The following is a 19,202-nucleotide window of genomic DNA, read 5'->3' as shown; positions in this document are numbered from 1 at the left end:
TCCTGTAGGGTCATCTACCCTGGTCAGAGGCACATATTGCATGAGAAGGAAGATAATAAAGACTTCCCATGCAACAATATTGCAGTAAATCTAGAAAATCTGCATCAATATTTTGTGGACTGATTAACCTATTTATTAGTAAAGGCCATGAGAGCGTACTGGGGAGAGTCCTGAGAACGTCAGGAAGTGGGGGCTAGCGAGGGAGACCCTTACATCATTTCTTTTGTATACGATAGGCCAAGTGGCCAAGAAAAAGGAGCCACGGAGAATCTGGGGCTGACACAGCAAGGCTTACTGCTCTGCTGCCCCCAAAATGTGAAATGAAATATATAAGGAACAGTGACAGAAAAGCAGAAGAAACTTACTTTCCTGTCTTGTGACAGGTTCATAAGAAAGGATGCAGTCTTCTTGGCCTCCTGATGAGAGAAGAAAGAGAAGAGATTGAAGCTGACAAGCAACACATCAAGTACTAAAGCTTGATAAAATGCTTCACATAGAGACAGATCAGGTTTGACACTTCTCTCTGGTAATGCTCTCACCTGAACCATTCCAAAGTCCCTCATAACTTCAAAGCGCAGAGATCACTTTTTTCCCTTCCCTTCCCTCCCCTGCCACGTGTTTCAATTAACTGTGCTGAAATTGGGCTTTTTCAAAGATGGGCAATAAGGCTTCATTTAATGATTTGATAGCAAGGCTGTTTACAAGAATAGTGCAGAAACTTAAGATGCAATTCTTTTTCTTGTCTGATTGTTAAGGCCCTAACATACTGCTGCAGGGCAAATCCACAGGCTACCTAAACTGAACAATTTGTATTCGCAGAATATATACATTTTGGTTGATCATCCTTCTGTGCATAACCTCCATAGCCTAGTTTATTCACAGCCTGACATCTAGCTATGAGCTATTCGCTGACTCTTATCCGTTCCCTGAACACAAATCTTACAGCCTCATATTTTACGCGCTTATCCTCCACTCCTGTTAGGACAGTGCTGTTTCCTCATGGTGACATTTAAGGAACTAAAGCAGAGAAATTTGCCATGAGAAACAAGTGGCACTGTATGGACCATGGCTTGGGTGCAGGTCTACAGCCCCGATGCATCACTGTCCTCTCCTCTATGGGAGCGCAAGAGGAGAGGGAGGAGGATTCTTCAACCTACTGCATGAATAATTCCTGGACATTTCTCTTTCTGGGTCACTGTCACATACTTGTTACCACATAAGGGCTCTGGCAGGTTCTAAATATGACGTAGGCTTAGCAAAGTTTAAAATTATGATTTTATTTTTACTCAGTTCAGGGCTTATCTCTGAGAAGATCCGCAGATGGGATTTTGCAACTAATTTAGATACTAAAGAAAGAGCGTCATAAGGCATACCAGGGCTTTATAAAATAGGCAGGGTTGCCTTCACTTTATCTGCTTCATGCACGTGAGTCTGTGTTACATTATTCTGGTGGGCTCCTGCCAAACCAAAGTGTGTGCATAGAGGGGAAGAGTGCTGCCTGACGCCTGATGGATGATATAGGTAGGATTTAGAGGGGGCTACACCTCACCCTGAAGTAGTCTGGCTGCTATCTGTCACTCCTGAGGCTCCATTAACTACATTAACAGGATTTGTATTGACTGCAATGCCTAGCTCCCAAGAAGGTACAAAACTTCTTGTGGTTTAATCTTAAGCTGACTCCCACCCCATGAATCTAATATGTTGCTAGGTATTTTTTGTGATATATTATCGAGGCAGATGTGAAAAATGTGTAAGAAAGCTTTTCAAGTAAAAATAATGTTGTAATTAAGGACAATAACAGAAAAAGCAAATTAAAAAATGTACTGATGTGTTAGGAGAGAGGGAGAACAGACAGGACCACCTCCAACCTAGCAATGGTGCTGAAGCAGCAAAGGAGAAAACATCATTTTTAATAAAAGGAAGAGATTAGACAGCTTTTGAGGACAAGGCAACGTAACATATGAGGAGTGTGGATAATGGATTTTCTTCTCTATTTGCAAATGTTTGATATTGTAATCACTTGCTTAACTTTGGCTTTTTTCAAAGTTAAGAACCTAGAATTATTGTTACACTAGGTTTCATGCATTAGATGTATTATTTTCCCTTAAGTTTCTCTGGAAATTTTAGGGGTAATATAAAACTCAGGATGTCCTATTCCCTTGGAGATGAAACAACTCGCTCTCCAGGCTGGATGAGGATGCTCCTGCAGTGCGTGCCCTCCATCCCCCAGGAGCCAAGGCTATGTTTTTCAACAGCCTGATAAAGTCAATCTTGGGGTGGGCAATGAAGCCATCATGTACTAAGTACGTGGAGGGGAGCCTGTTTGTACAAATACAATCTTAAACTTGAAAATACTTGTCTCAAGGGGATTCACTTCAGCTAATTTCAGAAACCTGTATTGTGAGTGCTTATGTCTAAGCTAGTCCTTAGGTACCCTTTGGAGTCAATGGATGCCTACAAATAGGCAAGTGCTTATTCTAAGACATGAGTCATCTGACCTATTTTAGATGTTACTTTGGGATGAGAGTAAAAGCCAGAAGGGTATGTTTGTCTCCATTGACCCGTAACGGCATTTAAACAGCAAGGTCAGATGCAGACATCTGCATTTAAACAGTAGAATCCCATGGGAGTGACAGTGACAAGAGCAACTGAAGGAAAATAGCCAATAACTCTGACACTATTGTTTAAAAATTTTTCTGTGGGCTAATATTTGTCTTTGGCGTAGAATTATAACCAGCACAAATAAGCCAGCGCAGATTTTACTTTCTGTTTTGCCCAGTCTCTGGCAGACATGTCCACATGCTAAAGCTGTCGTTACGTCCACGCTATCGGTAGGATATGGGCTATGGAGACAAATTGAGCCTGTCGTTTCACAGAAGTCTTGGGAAACTGTGGCCAGACTGAAGGCAAAGAAGAAACTCCAGGCCACCCAAATTGTGCTGAAGCTTAAGCCATTGGAAAGGGTTGCAGCAAGTAAGGAGAAACTTTGAGGCTGACTGTGATACACAAGGACTTAAAGATAGATATCTTCCTGAGGGAAGGCTCTTCAGCACTGATTTTCAGACTCAACGTGGAGCGTGAGCATGGGGGAAAGCTGCACCATTTCCACTACTTTTCTTCTGTGGAAAAAGGGCTCAGGAAGCTCAAGTTTTTATGTGAATAAAATTCTTCCAAGTACTGTCCAGACAAAATCCTGTAAGTCCTCAGAAGCTAATATACAGATGTACCAGATGGTATTCTTTAATGATCTCTACTCAGTCAGTACTGCATGGTTTTGAAGCAGTCCATAAAGTATTAAGTATAATGAAGAGCTCTAGAGTCAATCAATAATCAGATTGCTGTAACCTTGTGATGGCTTCGAGGTGCGAGACACTGTGAAATTCAGCAGGACATGGGCTCTTATTTATCATTTGACTAAGCCTCATTTACCACCCACATTAATGGCTTAATTATCACAGGTTAGCTATATTGATCTGGAAAATCTTTGTGAAATTTAACAAGCAAAACAAAAAGAGAAAAAAGAAAAAGTCCTTTCTGCAGGATTTTGGCATGATCCCTTGTTCTTCCGTAAAATTCCACAAAGTCAAAAAGAGACGAAAAGAAAGAAGATCAGAAAAGAGAAGAAAGAAAAAGGAAGTTTCCTAAATCTAATATTCTTATGAGTAAAATTACTGGAGGGCTTTCACTGGCTTGGTTTGCCAGTTGTGAGCTCTCAGGAAGAGAAGAATAACCTGGAGTTTGTTATAATTCGCAGCCTCTATAAACTGGGCTGAGAAATTTTGTGTGGTTGGATGACTTTCATAAGGCCTACTAATGTCAACTTTTAAAAAGATTTTATGGTGTTTCAGAGGAGTAGCCCTAAAATGGATTTAAGGTGTTGCCTCTGTTTTCCCTTTCTGGTTAGATTCCAGAGAGTCTGTGAAAGACTCAAAATCACAGTTTCAGTGTAGACCTGGCAGATATCAGGCATTTTTCATGTAACCCATAAAATGGGCCCATTTCCTACTGTCTTGCCAGAGCATCCAGAGCTTGCAGAGGGCTGGTGTAACTGCAGCCAGCATGTGAGTAACGGGGCAGGAGAGCTGCTGTGGTGCAGCCGCCATGTAACCAAACACCCACCCTCATCAAGCACCTTATGCTGTGGGAATCCACGGATTTTGGCATCCTATTAATGGCTGTGGATGAAAAAATCTGTAAAGGGATCTAAGGCAGTGAATAATAAAAAGGTAGTACTTATGAAGACAGCTAAAAATTATTTATGACTTTAGAAAAATCAAAGGGAATTTTTGTGTTCATTAAAATTGCTGGATTAATGGTGGTGGTTACCATCAATACGCATGTGAAATACATGTAGATGAGACAAATTAATTTTATTTTTGAGACCTTGCCCAAATTTTATTGCTCAACTGGATCTAAAATCAAAGAAGGCTTATTTTTCTGTCACCATCCATTTTGGTTTGGGGCTAATGTATGGATTACCTGAGTTGGACTTGCAGGATCTTGGAGAAATCGATTTCTTGTTTTGTTTCATCTGCACAGACTGCATTGGACAGTCAATATCTTAACCTCTATTTGGCTCAAAATCCCTTTCCTGGCCCTCTATTTATGTAAGTAAACACATGACTTTTGGAAATATGTTGATAGCTATGAAAGGCTGGAAATTTAATACATGAAAAGATCATCGGTAGTCTGAGAATGAACTTGTGACTGAAAAGTGGTCTATTGGCACTTTATGTTTAAGATCAATATAGCTTGTGAGGGCAGAAAATGAGACTCAATACTTGTGCCAATTTAACTGTGCCTGAATGATGTAGTAATCCTTGGGGAGTGTAAGAGCCAACGTAAGTGTCCTAATTAATCAGTGGCCTAACATAATAATCAGGAATCCTTTAACCTTGTTCTGAGTCTTCAAATCTCATTACAAGAGTGACTTGCTGACTTGCTGACAGAGGGTAAAAATTTTTGTTTCTAGCCATTTTCCTTATTTTTAACTTTTAGTCATGTATTGCCTCTCTAGGTAATTGGTGCAATCACAACCAGTTATGCAATTAGGCTAAACAGATGTGGTAATGTGTGTGTAATTTTGATGACAGCTGTAAAAACCTTTACTGAACTACGTGTAAGAGCATTACCACACATATGCAGTAGAGAGACTTGAAATTCATGGCCATTATGAAAATCATGTCTCGCAAAATAAAAACTGATGAGTCCACGGTAAAAAATACGCTCTTACAAACTTGGTTTGAAAAAGAAATCAGAACATTTTAAGTTACAGAGCTCAAAATAAACTTTCAGTCATGGTTTGATTAGCTGGTTCAGGGATAAGTCAAAGTTGACTGTATGTATCCTTATCACAACAAGAACTTTCTGCCAGACCAGGACTTTACACAGCACTCTGCAAACTTGGTTTTACTGCTGAGAACAGGTGCAAATCCACTGACATGGTTACAGCCTTCACATTAGCATGGCCAATATGACGCAGTAGCAGCTGTGTGGCAGCTCAGCCCCTTTTAGATCAGGCCAACATTTGTTCCTGGCTCAAAACCACTTTTTAATTTTTTTATAAAGGGCCAGATTCTGCTGTCAAATGTATTTGTGGTTCCCCCTGAAGGTAATGGAGTTGAAGGTTATTTGTTGGGATAAAGAAAATCCTGCTGTTGACTCCAGCTCTTTTTCTGATTACAAACCCAGCGTTGAGAGCACTGGCAGAAGAAATCAGGTTTACTACCGGCAAGAGCCTCGTTGCTAAAAAGTGGTCACATAAATTTGTCTTGAGACCACATAGGAGGAATTTCAATTATATTATTATTTTGAAATAAAAAGTATCTGACTTCTGTAGAAAAGTTGATTTTTTAACCCCCAAGCCCAAGACATGAGCAATATGTCAGCCAGATACTCACATTTTTAAGCAATGTATTTTTCTAAATAGATATGAATGTATCAGAATATCTCCTAGAAAAAGCCCAGCCAATTTGTAACCCCTCTATTAATCACTGTCCAGGGCACAGCTTGGACAGCTCTCAGAAGCCTTCAGCATCACTTCGGGTAGTTGTACCCCTGATTTGGAATGGTTCTAGGAGTGATCAAATAGTACAGGTTTCAACACTAGCTACGTTTCACTAAAATGCCTATCATGAGAAGCAAAAGTTAGAGAAACAGGTTAAAGCAATTGCCAGAGACCCACTAGAAAAAAATGCAGAATCCCTCACTCTGGACTCCAACTGCCTTGTTTGTATAGGGACAAATATGAACGTCTGCAGGAGAACACGTGGCACTTGCCAGTCATTTCTTACCCCCACTCTTTTCTTTGTGCTGGCCAAGGTGTGAATTGCTGATTTCCCACGATTCAGAAAGCAGTGGGGCAGGCTACCCCTTTCTTCCTGCTCATTTGCTTGGGAAACAGAAGAGAAAAGGGGCACTGGGACAGGGTCACAACCCCATGGAAAACCCTTGAGCTCTCCAGCAGTTTTCTGTTTGCTCCCCATGAATTTTTCAGCTTCACTTTTTTTTCTCCTCTTAGTATGCCCCACTTCACTAGTGCACAGACCGAGGGCTAGATGAATTTGCAAGTCAACGCACATGGTGACCTGGTAAAATAACTTGTAGTGCCTCACCTTGAACACACAAATTCTCCTCAAAATGGCACTGCATCACACTGAAGAACAGCTTTGCAACATGGCTGGCTCTAAATGGAGTTAAAACAAACTTGGTTCTGTGGCAGTGACTGATGTTGGGCCCCGTACCCAGCTACCCAGATGCAAACAAGAAGAGCAGAAATAATAACTGCATGCTGTCTTATTCTACCAGGAATGAGCTTTACCCTGAGCACCAATTATTTTTTTCCTTTCATTAGGAATAAATAAATTAGAAGGCAGTGAGGAATGTGTCTTTAGGAAATGTTCACAGACTAGGTCTGATAATTACTCTTCCCACATGAGGGATACTGATAGGCCTCTGTTGTGCAGTGTCCTCTCAACAGTCCCACAAGGTCAGAACTGCAGTGAAATGACAACTCTTTCATGACAGGCCTCGTGTCTCTTATCTCCATGCCCTCACAATTTGTTGACTGCTCTCTCTGACCACCCACCTCTCGCTCTCCTCTACCTGATTCTTCTCTGTTCCCGAGTCATAATTTTTCTAGGGGAGATTTGCTGCAATGAGCTGTGTGATGGGATGTACCATTGACACGGGGTACCCTGGAGATCTAGAGAGTAACCATCTGGATTCAGGAGCACTTTAAGTCCCCATAGGAGATATGTTGATATACCATAGCTATGTAGCAATTGAGCACACAGTCAGACTAAAGTTGACATGCCACCATGGCCATCTGAAACTAATTTCCAAAAGCCGGTCACCAAAGTTGCTGGTTGCCCAAGGTGGTGCCTTCAAATGTCATGTCAGCACACACCAAAGAATCGTTAGCAAATGGAATTAGGCCCTTTGGCACCAGCTCCTGGACTTTAAAGCCACTTTCATTTGACATAACCTAAGACTGGCTTCCTCTGCTGCTAAATGGCATAGATCTCCCGCTGGCAGAGAACAAGTCCTGCCTGCATCTTCTCCACCAGGCAGCAGTTGTTGGACACACCAGCAATGTGTGGGGAGCTCCAGCCAACAGGATGTAGGCTGGATGCTGCTGGGATGAGACAGGAGCTTGCCCAGATGGAAACCACTCTGGAAGGAGAGCACCTACCGTGGGCAGTTGTTACCCCAACACTCCTTTTCCTTTTTCCTTCCAAGCATCTATGTCCCAACTAACTACCCCAAACCATTTCTATCCCCTTTCTTGCACCTCAAAACATACACTTTGTTTCAAGCTGTTGCACAGCCAACGAGGAACTGGCTACCTGTCCTGTCTTATGATGAAGTCTGGGGACTAGCTTTTGTGGACCTGCTCCAAATGTTTGGCTGCAACTGGGCACCCCTGTTAAGTCTCCTGTTTGGGACAGTACATCAGGCATGGGATGTGCTCAGCCACCAGCCTAGATTCTCCTCTCGGCTTTTACCCTGAGCTCACCCTGAAATAAACACACCTGGAGGAGATTTGACTCATGCAAACTTTTGAAAATTTAACCTGTTGACTCATTCCTGATTGTAAAGTCAGTCTGGGGAAAAAACATCTTATATTTCAAACATAAAACCCTCTTCTCCTCCTCAGCAGAGGACACATTAAAAATAAAGTGGTTCAGAATTGGATGTTGGCAGTTCAAGAGCGCCTACTGTTTTCTTGTGACTCTGGCAATTGCTTTCCAAGGAAACCTTTGCAATACAAGAGAATACAAACTAATTTACCATTTCTGAATTGCATAAGATTAGCTGCTTTACTGAAACAAACCAGTGTTTATTAACAGAGCTCAACTGCTATGCACTATATCAAGACTAGTAAATATGAGGTATGATACCAATGATTACCTGAATGTATGCGGGTGCTTAGCACAAGCGCTGAGCGACTGGTGGAAAACTTGATTTGCTAAGCAAATGGCTTGAAAAAATTAAACAACTGGGTGATTTAGTAAGCAATCTATCATTTTAATTACCTTTTATTACATTTCCAGTCATTTAATGCCTTATTTTTTTGCTTTTCAACACTTCCAGAAAAATAGTTATATTGGTTAAATTTACTAATAATTACCGAGAACATACTATCTACCTCTTGGCTATATGAGCACATGGCATCTGTAATTCCACCAAATCAGGCTACAGCGCTGGGACCTCCGCTTACAGGGAATTGGTGACATTCAGTGGCAGTGCCTAAGGGGTGAAGGTCTATTCTTACCTTTTTTTGAAGACCTCATTATGCATTAGGAAATCTGTAATGCCAAAATTAAGGGCTCAACAAAATTTTTGGGACTATTTAGCCCTTCATACAGGCATGCAGAAATGCAAGTAAAAATTGTGACCTTGTAAAGAGGATGCCTTTTGCAGATTTGACTACAGCTATGGAGTAATTTTACTCTTAAAAGATCATCAAGAAACTGCCCACTCCCTGCTGAAATAAACTTCTTGTCACTAAACCAAAGAATCCTGACTTTCACACGCTACCCAAAGCCAGGTTTGGTTTTATGTCCCAGAATACATCCCAAATAACAGCCTTCCTCCCTTTTCTTATAAAGGTTGCCAGTTTTCTTTTATAGCTTTGTACTCAAGATGTGGTTGTAAATTTGAATTCCAAGCCATTTGCTCCAACCATCTTTTTAACATTAACAAAAGATTAGCAAGGAGGAGAAACAAAATAAAAGAAACAAACAGAACAAGCAATGCAAAGTAAAAGGACTCTAATGAAAGCAGTAACTTACTGTAGCTACTTTCACTATCGCTGGCATTAGAAGAAACATGTTCTGCAAGAACAGTACAGCAAATTAAAGAACCAAGCACCACAAAGCCGCAGAAACTTAACAGAACTGCCACAGTCATGCAAAGGTAGTTGTGCAGAGAGGAAATAAAAACTATGCAGTGACATCACCTGGAAAATCTTAGATAATTTACACGGGCAAAATGAAAGCTTTTTCTCTTGTGGCATTTCAGAAAGAGACTGTACGTATTAGCCAGTGATACGTGCCATGGCAAAGCCATGTCTTTTCTTGATGAGTCAGTTAATGACATCTCAGATAACTTAATTTCAAAGTATATGATGGTCCACCATCTCGCTGGACTTCTTGAGAATTTCATGAAACCCGAGTGTCTGCTCATATTATTCTGTACCATCAGTAACGTGCATCATTAATGCATTGGAACTATTCCTGCTAAGCTTTTAACCTGTGTCCATCTTTAACCACTGTGCACTATCCAAAAGGATTAACAAATAAACATGAAAATGGTTTTGATATCAAATATTGTAACTGTATTTTACTCTGTCCAAAAAAAGAAGACAAAGCCAATGACAAAACTAAGAAAAAAAATGAAAGAAATCTTTTTTCAGACACTGTCTAGCCTCAGGATTTGAGTGAGAGTATGAAAACCTTCACCAGACCAGTGTGGATGGGTGAATAAGGACGTAAGAACTATCATGATGGGTCAGACTTGTGGTTTGGCAAGTTTGGTGTCCTGTTTTTCTTATCATACTATTTAAACGAAGGTGCAATCTATATAATGTAAAGTTGCTGTTCCCAAACTGTAGTCAGCAGACTGTTTATGGTCAGTCAAACCATGCTATATGGTCTCCAGGAGGTCTGCAGAACCACATTAAATGGAGGTTTTAATAGTATTTCTGGTAGAAATGCTGATTCCTTTGCACCTGAAAGATCATTTAACAGTTGAAACTTTTCAGCTGGTCCAAGACATTTAGAAGCCAATGGTATAATGGCTATACAGTGGGGAGCCAGCCTGGGTTAATGAGAATGAGACACAGTGGTTAAATGGACAGTGGGCACAAATAAGTCACCTCCTGACAAACACCAGGAGCCAAAAGTGGTCCAATATTTATCATTAAACCAGTGGGCAGACTAGGCTGTGGGTGACCCACAACACTCACCTGCAACTGCCTCTAAGCATTCCCAGTGAAAGAAGGAACTCTTAGAAAGCCAAGAATCCCCTGGGATGAACCCAGAGTAGACCAAGCATGGATGCCATGAAGGATGACTATGGGAACAATGCCAAGACCACCTCTTCTCTGCAAGGTGCTGCGTTTCCCCCACGTACCAACCTAATGGCTTGGGGTTCATAGAGTGGGACTGATGCGGTTACTGGAGCAGCAGAAATGAGAGGGGATGATAGCTGATAAAAATAGTAATGGGAAGCTTTGATCTTGGGCTTAGTAAGAAGCTTTAAAAAATTAAACTTACATTTTGAAGAAAGCACTAGATTGACTTTCAGACATTTCATAGCAAGTTAGCAAGGGTTGTCTCAAACTAATATGCTATACAGGACCCTGAAGAACTTTATTAAACAAGAACAAGTATCCTTCGTAGTAAGAACGGTCATTAAAAGGCCTATCTGCATTGAATATTGGTGAAATTTGGATGGGCAGGAATGTCTAGAAGTGTAATTGAACGGTAGGTGCAATATTAATAGAGAAACTAGAGCCTATATAATGCTTCTTGCTACTTTTTCCTTAGTGATCTCCTTTCAGATGGTTGGATGTTATGGAGATTTGTCTTTGTAAGGACACAGATATTCAGGAGGGTTATCAGATCAGGAGTATTCTACTCCTCTTTAGGCAGGGAATGATCTGTGTTTGTTGCTAATGAGCTGTTATGACACTTAAAGTAGCAGAATGGTTAAAATTCAGGTGGCAGTGACATTTGCTGTCTATCCCTGACAAAACTAGTCTTGCAGAACTGTTCTTCTTTGTACAAGAGATGAAGCTTTCATCTTTAAATTGCGAGCTACTGTATGGCTTAAAGTTAAACCATTAAAATGTCCCTTCAACAAATCAGTCAGAAACAGAATGATCTCTAAAATTTTGTGCATGGATGTGCATTCCTGCAATTAAAAAGCACATACAAAACAGTAGGCGATGCAGTGTTAACATTCACACACATTTTGCTGCAATTACTTGGTGCTTAAGAAAAAGAATGAGAACTAAAGAAGAAGCAGCCAAACACATGCAAGTGGGATTTTCTTTAAATTATTTAGATCTGGATACAGAATATAATGTAGCTATTTATATAGAAATCAGCTGCAAATATTTCACTCTATACAATTTTTCTGGTCTAACTTTCAAGGAAGCAAAATTGCTCCTGACACGTTACACATTCTGCAATGCCAAGTCTTGAGAAAGGGTTGCTGCATCAGAAAAAGAAATTGATTAAGGTTGCGTGACAGAGAATAGGTTGCTAATGGTGAAATGGGTCCAAAATTAGCTTTGGAGAAGGCATGGTCTTCTCTGACCTGCAAATGACTTCTTCCATTAATAACAAATACTAATCTAAAATCCAGCAAAGTAACAAACAGTCCCATGCAAAAAGCTGAAAATGCAGAAGCAACAGCATAAAATAGTTTTCTATTGATCGCCTCAGGATGTGATCAAGTTAAAATGTTTAACTTTCCCTTGAGATGGAGAGGGAGGGATTGTTGCTGAAAAGAACAGTCTAGGCAGCAAAACGAGTTCTGGGTATGCTACTCTACAGAACTGCCATGATGGGAACAATAACATACTGTCAGAAACAAAAGGTGTTATTACAAAAGAAGTGGAAGTGTCTGCTTGATACACTGTATGTTATTTAATATCGTCATGCAGAACAAAACGATTGAAACATTTTTAATGCATTCACAGCTGGGTAACAAATAAAACTCTATCTTGTGCATGCTAGGAGTGGAGGGTCCTCAGAGAAGGAACAGAAGCCAAAACAAAACAAAACAAAAAAAGATTTACAGTGACCATTCCTGGGAACTTACTCAGAGTCTTTGTTCCATAACCGTCGTCACCTAATCCGGGGATGTCCTGCACGGAAGTCCCCAGAGAGAGCAATGAGAAAGGAAGAACAGCCGCAGAAGAGGAAGGAAGAAGTCAGTGGAGTTGAAATGGATACTACCATGACTGACCATGTTGATTGAGCAATCTGGATCCCTGCTTTTTCTTTCTGAAACAACTTTAAACCCATATTCTATGGGAATGCAGCCAATGAAAGAGGCAGTGACCATTATACATGGCTTTTGGAGCTGGGAGGAAGAAGGAGCAACACAATAAATAAAGTCCCAGAAATGATCCTCACCAGCTAAATTTAGGAGATAATTATTAAGAAAAAAAGTGAATATTTGGGCTTGGAACCAGCATATATTTTTAACAATGCTGGTTCTCTGTACAATTTAAGCAAGCAGTAAATGCCCGGGAAGGTGCACATTCCAAGATCTGATTTACTTCTTTAAGCTGTTAGCACGAATGCTTCATTTAATTGTTGAACTTTCAGTGAAGCTGCCCAGGGCAATCAACTTGGAGAATGTCAAAGGCAAAAAAGAGATTAGAGAAGACATTTTAGAAAGAAATAATTTAGTTTAGTATTGTGAAAGAAATCATGTTTGCATTATTTTGAGCCAGTTATGATCTGGGAATATTTAATCAGAGACAAGTTTGGATTTATGAGAGGTGCCACAACAGCTTTGAGGAGCCACATTTGCTCTTCCAAAAGTTAAGGTCACTGTTTTATTCTTCTGAAAATGGCGTTTCCAGGGAAGGAAGGACCAGCTGGATCCAAACTGCAGTCACACATTGGTCACAGTAGTAATACCTCTCCTGCCTGCCTACAACAGATGTTTGCCTAGATGTGTGGGGTTCTGGTATCATGCGTGTCACCCATTTTTTGTGCTGCTGCATGTGACATCGTCTCCAAGAGGTTACTTACGTTCTGGATCACTTGTTTCCTGCTCACTCTGCTCCTTGCTCTTGTAGAATGGGAATTTTCGTGAAAAGATGAAGTTCTTTTTACGCTTGTCATTGAATGACTGTGAAGGAGAAAAGGCATGGGGCAAAAACAGGGACGTCTAATTGTTGTCACACTCATGCTGACAAAACAACTAGTTTGTAAAAGTGGAGAGAACTGTAGTGACTCAAATCAGTTCAAATCAAGCGGCTGCAAAGAATCAGAGGTGGTTGCGGTGAGGTCTGCAGGTTGAAGGCAAAGCCCCTGGAGACTGGATCGATTTGATTACAGACGTCTCAAATCACAACCTTCAGCTTCTTATTTGGAAACTATCGTGTTTGGCTTGTTCAGATAAAGGGCTACAGATGGCTCAGCATGCTTTGAGATCAAGCCACTCATCTTTAATCACAGCAGACTGTGCACAGAATTAATTAACTGGCTGAAAAAGAATAGGCTGTAAAGAGGGAAGCGGAAGCCTTTGATTTCCTTGTAGTAGGTATGTGAATTCAGCCCTGTGCCAATTAAAAAAAAATATTTTTTTCTGGTAGCTGTTGCTGATCTCATAGTGTTTTATCTGGCCTCTTAGTCAACAACTTCTTAAGAGTGTTTTAACGCTTTTTTTCATAATTTAACAAAAAATACTTTGTTTTATTTTAGTCATGTATATTTACTCATTAGGTTCCTCTGAATATGCTTTTAGTTTTATGTGATTTAGAGACGGAATTCTGCTGATAAGCAGTATTTCATTGCATGTTGAGCAACATATATTGCTTTAATTCTTCAAAAGGGGAATTAATATGGAAGAAATTGGGTTTTTTACATGATAAAACCTTTGACTTTGTAGACAATTGCAAAGGCTCATGGCACTGCACTATGTAAAAGCAAGATATGACTGCTTGGGACATCTATTTTGGATACTAAATGAGGAATTAGGATCCCTATAGAGTCAATTGAGAGAAGTTGGTATTTCCAGTGGGCACCTATGCGGAGCTGCAGATGGTGCTTATCTGAAGTGGTCTGTGTTGTCCTTCAGACAATGTCCTACACTGTTTCCTATACTGAGCCCATGCAATGCCCAGACACACAACTTTTGCAAGTGATCACCTCCAAGAGAGCAGAGACCTTCTTAACTCATTTAAAGGACCAATTTCATGTGCTTGTCATTGCTTGAATGAAATATAACCAGTATTGGGCTCCAATTCTGAAATGGAATAGGTATAGAGTTTCAGAACATAATTCGTTTTCTTACATTTTTGGAAGCACAGCATAAAATGTGGTTTAGAATATGTATTTCTGAAAGATGTGAAGTTAGGTACTGAAAATCTCTGTTAAAATAGTTGTCTACTTGTGTCACGAAAGTTTCATACCACTTTTACATTTCAAGCATATTTAAAGTTCAGTAACTGAAAACAAAGGAAAAAAATGCACATGTAGAATAAATGATCCATGAAAATCTTTCAGAGTATGTAAACATTCAATGTGAAATTAATGTGGAGGTCATGCACAAATAATCCAGACAGCATGCAATTTCAAAACAAAGCAAATATGAAAGAAAGCCAGAGGAAAAAAAAAATGCACATGAAGGATTAAAGTAATCTGTGAATGAAAAGAGGACTGACATGCACATTATATCACTTTAATGACCTAAAGGATATAATTAAATTAAAATGTGTTTTCTGTGATCATTTCTTTTATTTTTCCAAAGAAAGGAATGTAACATGTTAACATTTCCTATTGTGAAAATGTTGTTTGTCACGATTCATCTGAATTTGACATAGTAATACTATAGGCATTACACTTAAAAAGGGGGAAAAATATATATATACACAATAGCACCTCAAAAAACAAAGGGGTTTAAAAATGACAATCACTTCATTACCAAATGCCATTTCACTTTGGAATCAAAGAGAATGTTATCAAATTGATAAATAAACATGCTGTGTTTCACAGAGATTATATGATAAATAACACTTAGAAGTATTTTTTTTCAACTTTTTACCCAACAGTCTATAGCAAAAACTTCAGAAACCCCATTTTCACCAGAAAAGCAGATATTTTTTTCAAGCTTATACATGATCTAACAGTATATTTCAAATTAGGCAGATATACTATAGTGTTATATAAACTTTTGCTCCTTTTGCAATTTCAAGTATTGGATTGCATTTTTAATAAGATATTGTTCCACTTCAATTTGGACGATTAAAATCTGGCAATTCATAGCAGGTGACTATTATGTCCAACTGTGTCACCGCATTTACACCAGTAAAAAGCCTTGTTCCTAAAATAAAGCTGACTCTTAGTTTATTAATATCCATGAGCAAGTATGTTTGTGCATGTTTTAATATTTCTATAGATTAATCAATGTGTATATTCATGTTAATGACCATATATACTATCACAATGTAGTCATAGGGATTATATTTAAAATAACAAAAAAACTGTAAAATATTGTAGAAGACTAAACTGGGTCTGATCCTGCAAACTTACAGAAATAATTAGTCCTTGGTGTTAACTGAATGGGCTTACCAAGTATTTATTTTCTTATACATTAAGTGTGTGTTGCTTTACAAGAAACCAAAAACGAACCTTGATTTTGGTTTTGTATCCAATATAAATGTGGTTAAAATCAGACCAATGGTCTCCACCTTAAGGATATGAAATCCTGCAGACACTCAGCGAAATGCTTCTTACAGATACCACGATATATATCTCTAACGTATAGAGATAGGGAGGTTGGCAAAGAGAGGAAAGGGAGACTCATACAGAATAAAACCATGTTTTCATTGGACACGCTGTCTAAAATTTTGATCTGTTGTCTAAGTTTTTGTTCTGTTGGTGGATCAGTAGAGACCAACACTGAATACATATTTTCTTTTTTAAGAAAGGATCATGCATATGAGGAATGGTGGTTGGATTAAACTACAAAATTCAGATGTATGTTTTTGACAGATTTTATTTCTATAAGATAGAAACTTTGAGACCTGTCAACTGTTCTGGAGCCAGTTTTCACAGGATCTCCCTATGCTGCTGGAGAGGTGTGAAACAGCCGTAGGATAAATGAGAGAAAGGTATTTGCCTACATCTCTCAGCCTGATGCAAAAGTTGCATGCAACTGGAACTGAAATTGTGATATCAAGCTTAGGCTTGATTCAACAGTATTTATGTAGGCAGAGTTTCTGAAAGTCAGCGAAAAAGTGCCTGAAAATGGATTCCTGTATAAGTTGCAATTTCTTGCCATGAATATTGTAAAATCCTGCAATGGCAAATAACTCAAGCATTTCAGGTGCAGTGAAAAACCTGTACAGTAGCGTACTTTTATACCTCACTGCCATCAGTTCACACAGACTACCACTAATCTAGGAATTGGCATTAGTAGGCACTTTATATAGACAGGTGCCTAAGACTAAAAAGCAAATGAAATTTTCAAGTACTGTTTGACAACCGAACGGTGAGGTCATTCTGCACAACATTTGAACTGTGACGAAAAAAAGAGTCTTTTCTTAGAAAAAAAAAAGGGGAGAAAAACTTTCACCGATGTCCTGGCTTGAATTCTTGTTTGATACTACTTAGGCATTAACTGTGTTTTGGAGAAGCCAGAAAACATTTTGATGACCAAAAATTGCTTGACCAAATATCCTCACATGCCCCCAGCTGGGTAAATCTGGCTTACATATACCAACCTTCCCTGGTTGTGACAGACATTAAGACACTGTGTGTTTCTTCTTCTTAAGAACTCCCTTCAGTATTTTTTTGTGTCAACATCATTTTTGTATTCTAAATACTTTTCCCTAGGTGCAGCAGCTATATATATTTATATATGTTACTCATCTGCTAATAGGGTAGTGTTTTTTTAAAGGAAACTTCCATGTAACATTGAATAAACAATCCAATTTCAAAATTTGCTTTATAGTGGTAAACATTACAAAGAATAGTGCATCAGTTATTTGATAGTTGTACCATGCTGCAATAGGCAACTGTGCCATCGTTTACTTTGAGCTGCTTCCCAAGTTTTTTTTCACGATGTAGCCGATCCAGCCCGTACTGTTTAGTGCAGATGTGCTCCTGAGAGAGGTTGTCCTCTTTACGCTTTTCCCCTAATATGTTGGGGAAAGATTTCTTCTGATGCTTTAAAAGCTCTAAAAGCAACTATGTCTTCTAAAAGCCATTAAACTCCCAAATCCATTGGGAATACTTTATTTTGCTGTGTCATTCAACCAATGCTAATCCTCAGTCATAAGCTGGGAACCAGTGTTCGGGGATCACCTGGGAAAAAGCTGTTCCAGAGCACTGGCTGTGAAATTCTTTTATACAGGGTGTAGATAAATTTCATTTACCACCTATTTTTAGGCAGGTTTGAGCTAAGCTTTAGCCTAGTTTTTATGTTACATGATTATCTGTATCAGTCTTGTTGTGAGATTGGTCTAGCAGTGTGTATGAGCTCATTCATTTTGCTGCTTCTCATCTGCCATTTTTTTTTTTTTGATTCTCCTCCTTTAAGACCTGTTTTTGGCCTAACTTAAATGAAAAGCCTTCACTTACACAGCATTCTACAAAAATCTACAAAATTTATCAGCAACATTACGTCCCTGCAATCCTTTTCTCTATATTTAATTCACACTTTTTGTTATTAGGGACATTCTTTTACCGTTTGATCACTGACTTTAATAAAGGTTTGGGCACTCCAATGCTGTTAAATCTCTACACGTTAAATCTCTCCCATCATATGGGAGATGATAGATATCTCCCATCATCAAAAATTCGCACTGATACCAGAAAGAAAAGTTTTGGGCTTTAACAGATACTCAGTGTCATTTTGCCTTTCAAACATACATTTCACCTCTCTGCTTTTACCGTGGGCTTTTTCACTTAGCAGTTAGAAATGCATGCTGAATATGAAGTCTCCAAAACAAACTTTTGAAGACAATCCTGTGTTAGTGTGTTTGCTTTATCTGACAAGTGGTTTTGCAGTTAGCATGGCAGCATGGCCTGGGGAGCGTGGGTCAAACCGCACTCTGGGATCTTCTGCCTCGGTGTTCCATCTGCTATATTGGGCCATAGCGGTGCCCTCCTTACAGGCACTTTGGGGGGACTAGGTCAACACTATGACCGCAGATACCACCACTGAGGCCATGGTGGTTTCTTTTATTAAGATAATGAAGCATACTGAGGTTAAGTGACTTGACCAAGTCTAGAGGAAAGCCAATGCTATTGAGCCATTCTTGCTTTCCTGGTGTAACCACAAACTTGGCCATGGACTGAGTTCACACACACCGAAAGCTCCTAATGACATCTGTGCAGACATGCGGAAGATAAACTAAGAAGTTGTCAGTGGCAACTGTAAGCCTGGTTGTATAGCGACCACGCAGTATATTCCTTAAGACCTATATCTTTCATTCGCAGTCCGATTACACAGTTATATGCTGGCAAGCAGCACTTGCCAACTTCTCTGTGTCTTTTTATGAGATGCAGGGGGAAGGATGTCCCTATTCTGTTAAGTTCAACCTTAAATTTTCTTAGACACTGCGAGTATTTGGAGGGAAAAAAAAAAAGCCCGGGCTACAGTCATTCCTTATTGACTAGCACCATGATCTGTTTTGATAAGTGAGAACAAACTCTGGGTGAGAAGCTCAGCTGAAGGTAACTCTGCTTGCTTAGTTTTCCCATGAAGCTGCAGGGAGATTTGGATCTTGGAAATCCAAAATGAAAAAGTACAAACCTGATTAAAAAATCCATTCCGTCTAGCTTCTGCAGACAGGAGTAGTGTTGTTTAGTATTCATATATATGAAATTTTACTAATCTTTTTTTTAACACTGACTTAATGCCACTTGTCAGCCAGCAACTCAATTTTAATTCCTAACAAAACAATAGTTAAAACCAACACAAACTACCGGGGGAACAGAAAA

At 39.4% G+C, this 19,202-nt stretch overlaps 1 protein-coding gene across 8 annotated transcripts in view; it reads right to left on the bottom strand.

Annotated features, from left to right (window-relative positions):
- Positions 1 to 19,202, bottom strand: part of DLG2 (discs large MAGUK scaffold protein 2) — a gene marked incomplete at both ends in the record, with an annotated part of 1,048,402 nt that overhangs the window by 9,795 nt on the left and 1,019,405 nt on the right. For 4 of the 8 annotated variants that reach the window (XM_082337998.1, XM_082337995.1, XM_082337999.1 and 1 more), the window contains 2 exons: positions 366 to 416; positions 12,337 to 12,382. In XM_082337998.1, the coding sequence (XP_082194124.1) occupies positions 366 to 416; positions 12,337 to 12,382 (97 nt within the window). Of the gene's footprint in view, positions 1 to 365; positions 417 to 9,296; positions 9,339 to 12,336; positions 12,383 to 13,280; positions 13,381 to 19,202 lie in introns of all 8 variants that reach the window. The other 4 variants (XM_082337994.1, XM_082337997.1, XM_082337996.1 and 1 more) reach the window with 4 other exon arrangements.

This window comes from Platalea leucorodia (genome assembly GCF_965183815.1).
Source record: "Platalea leucorodia genome assembly, chromosome: 2".
Classification (NCBI taxonomy): Eukaryota; Metazoa; Chordata; class Aves; order Pelecaniformes; family Threskiornithidae; genus Platalea; species Platalea leucorodia.
Note: the sequence above shows the minus strand (reverse complement) of the source record. Positions and strands in the feature narration are given on the sequence as shown.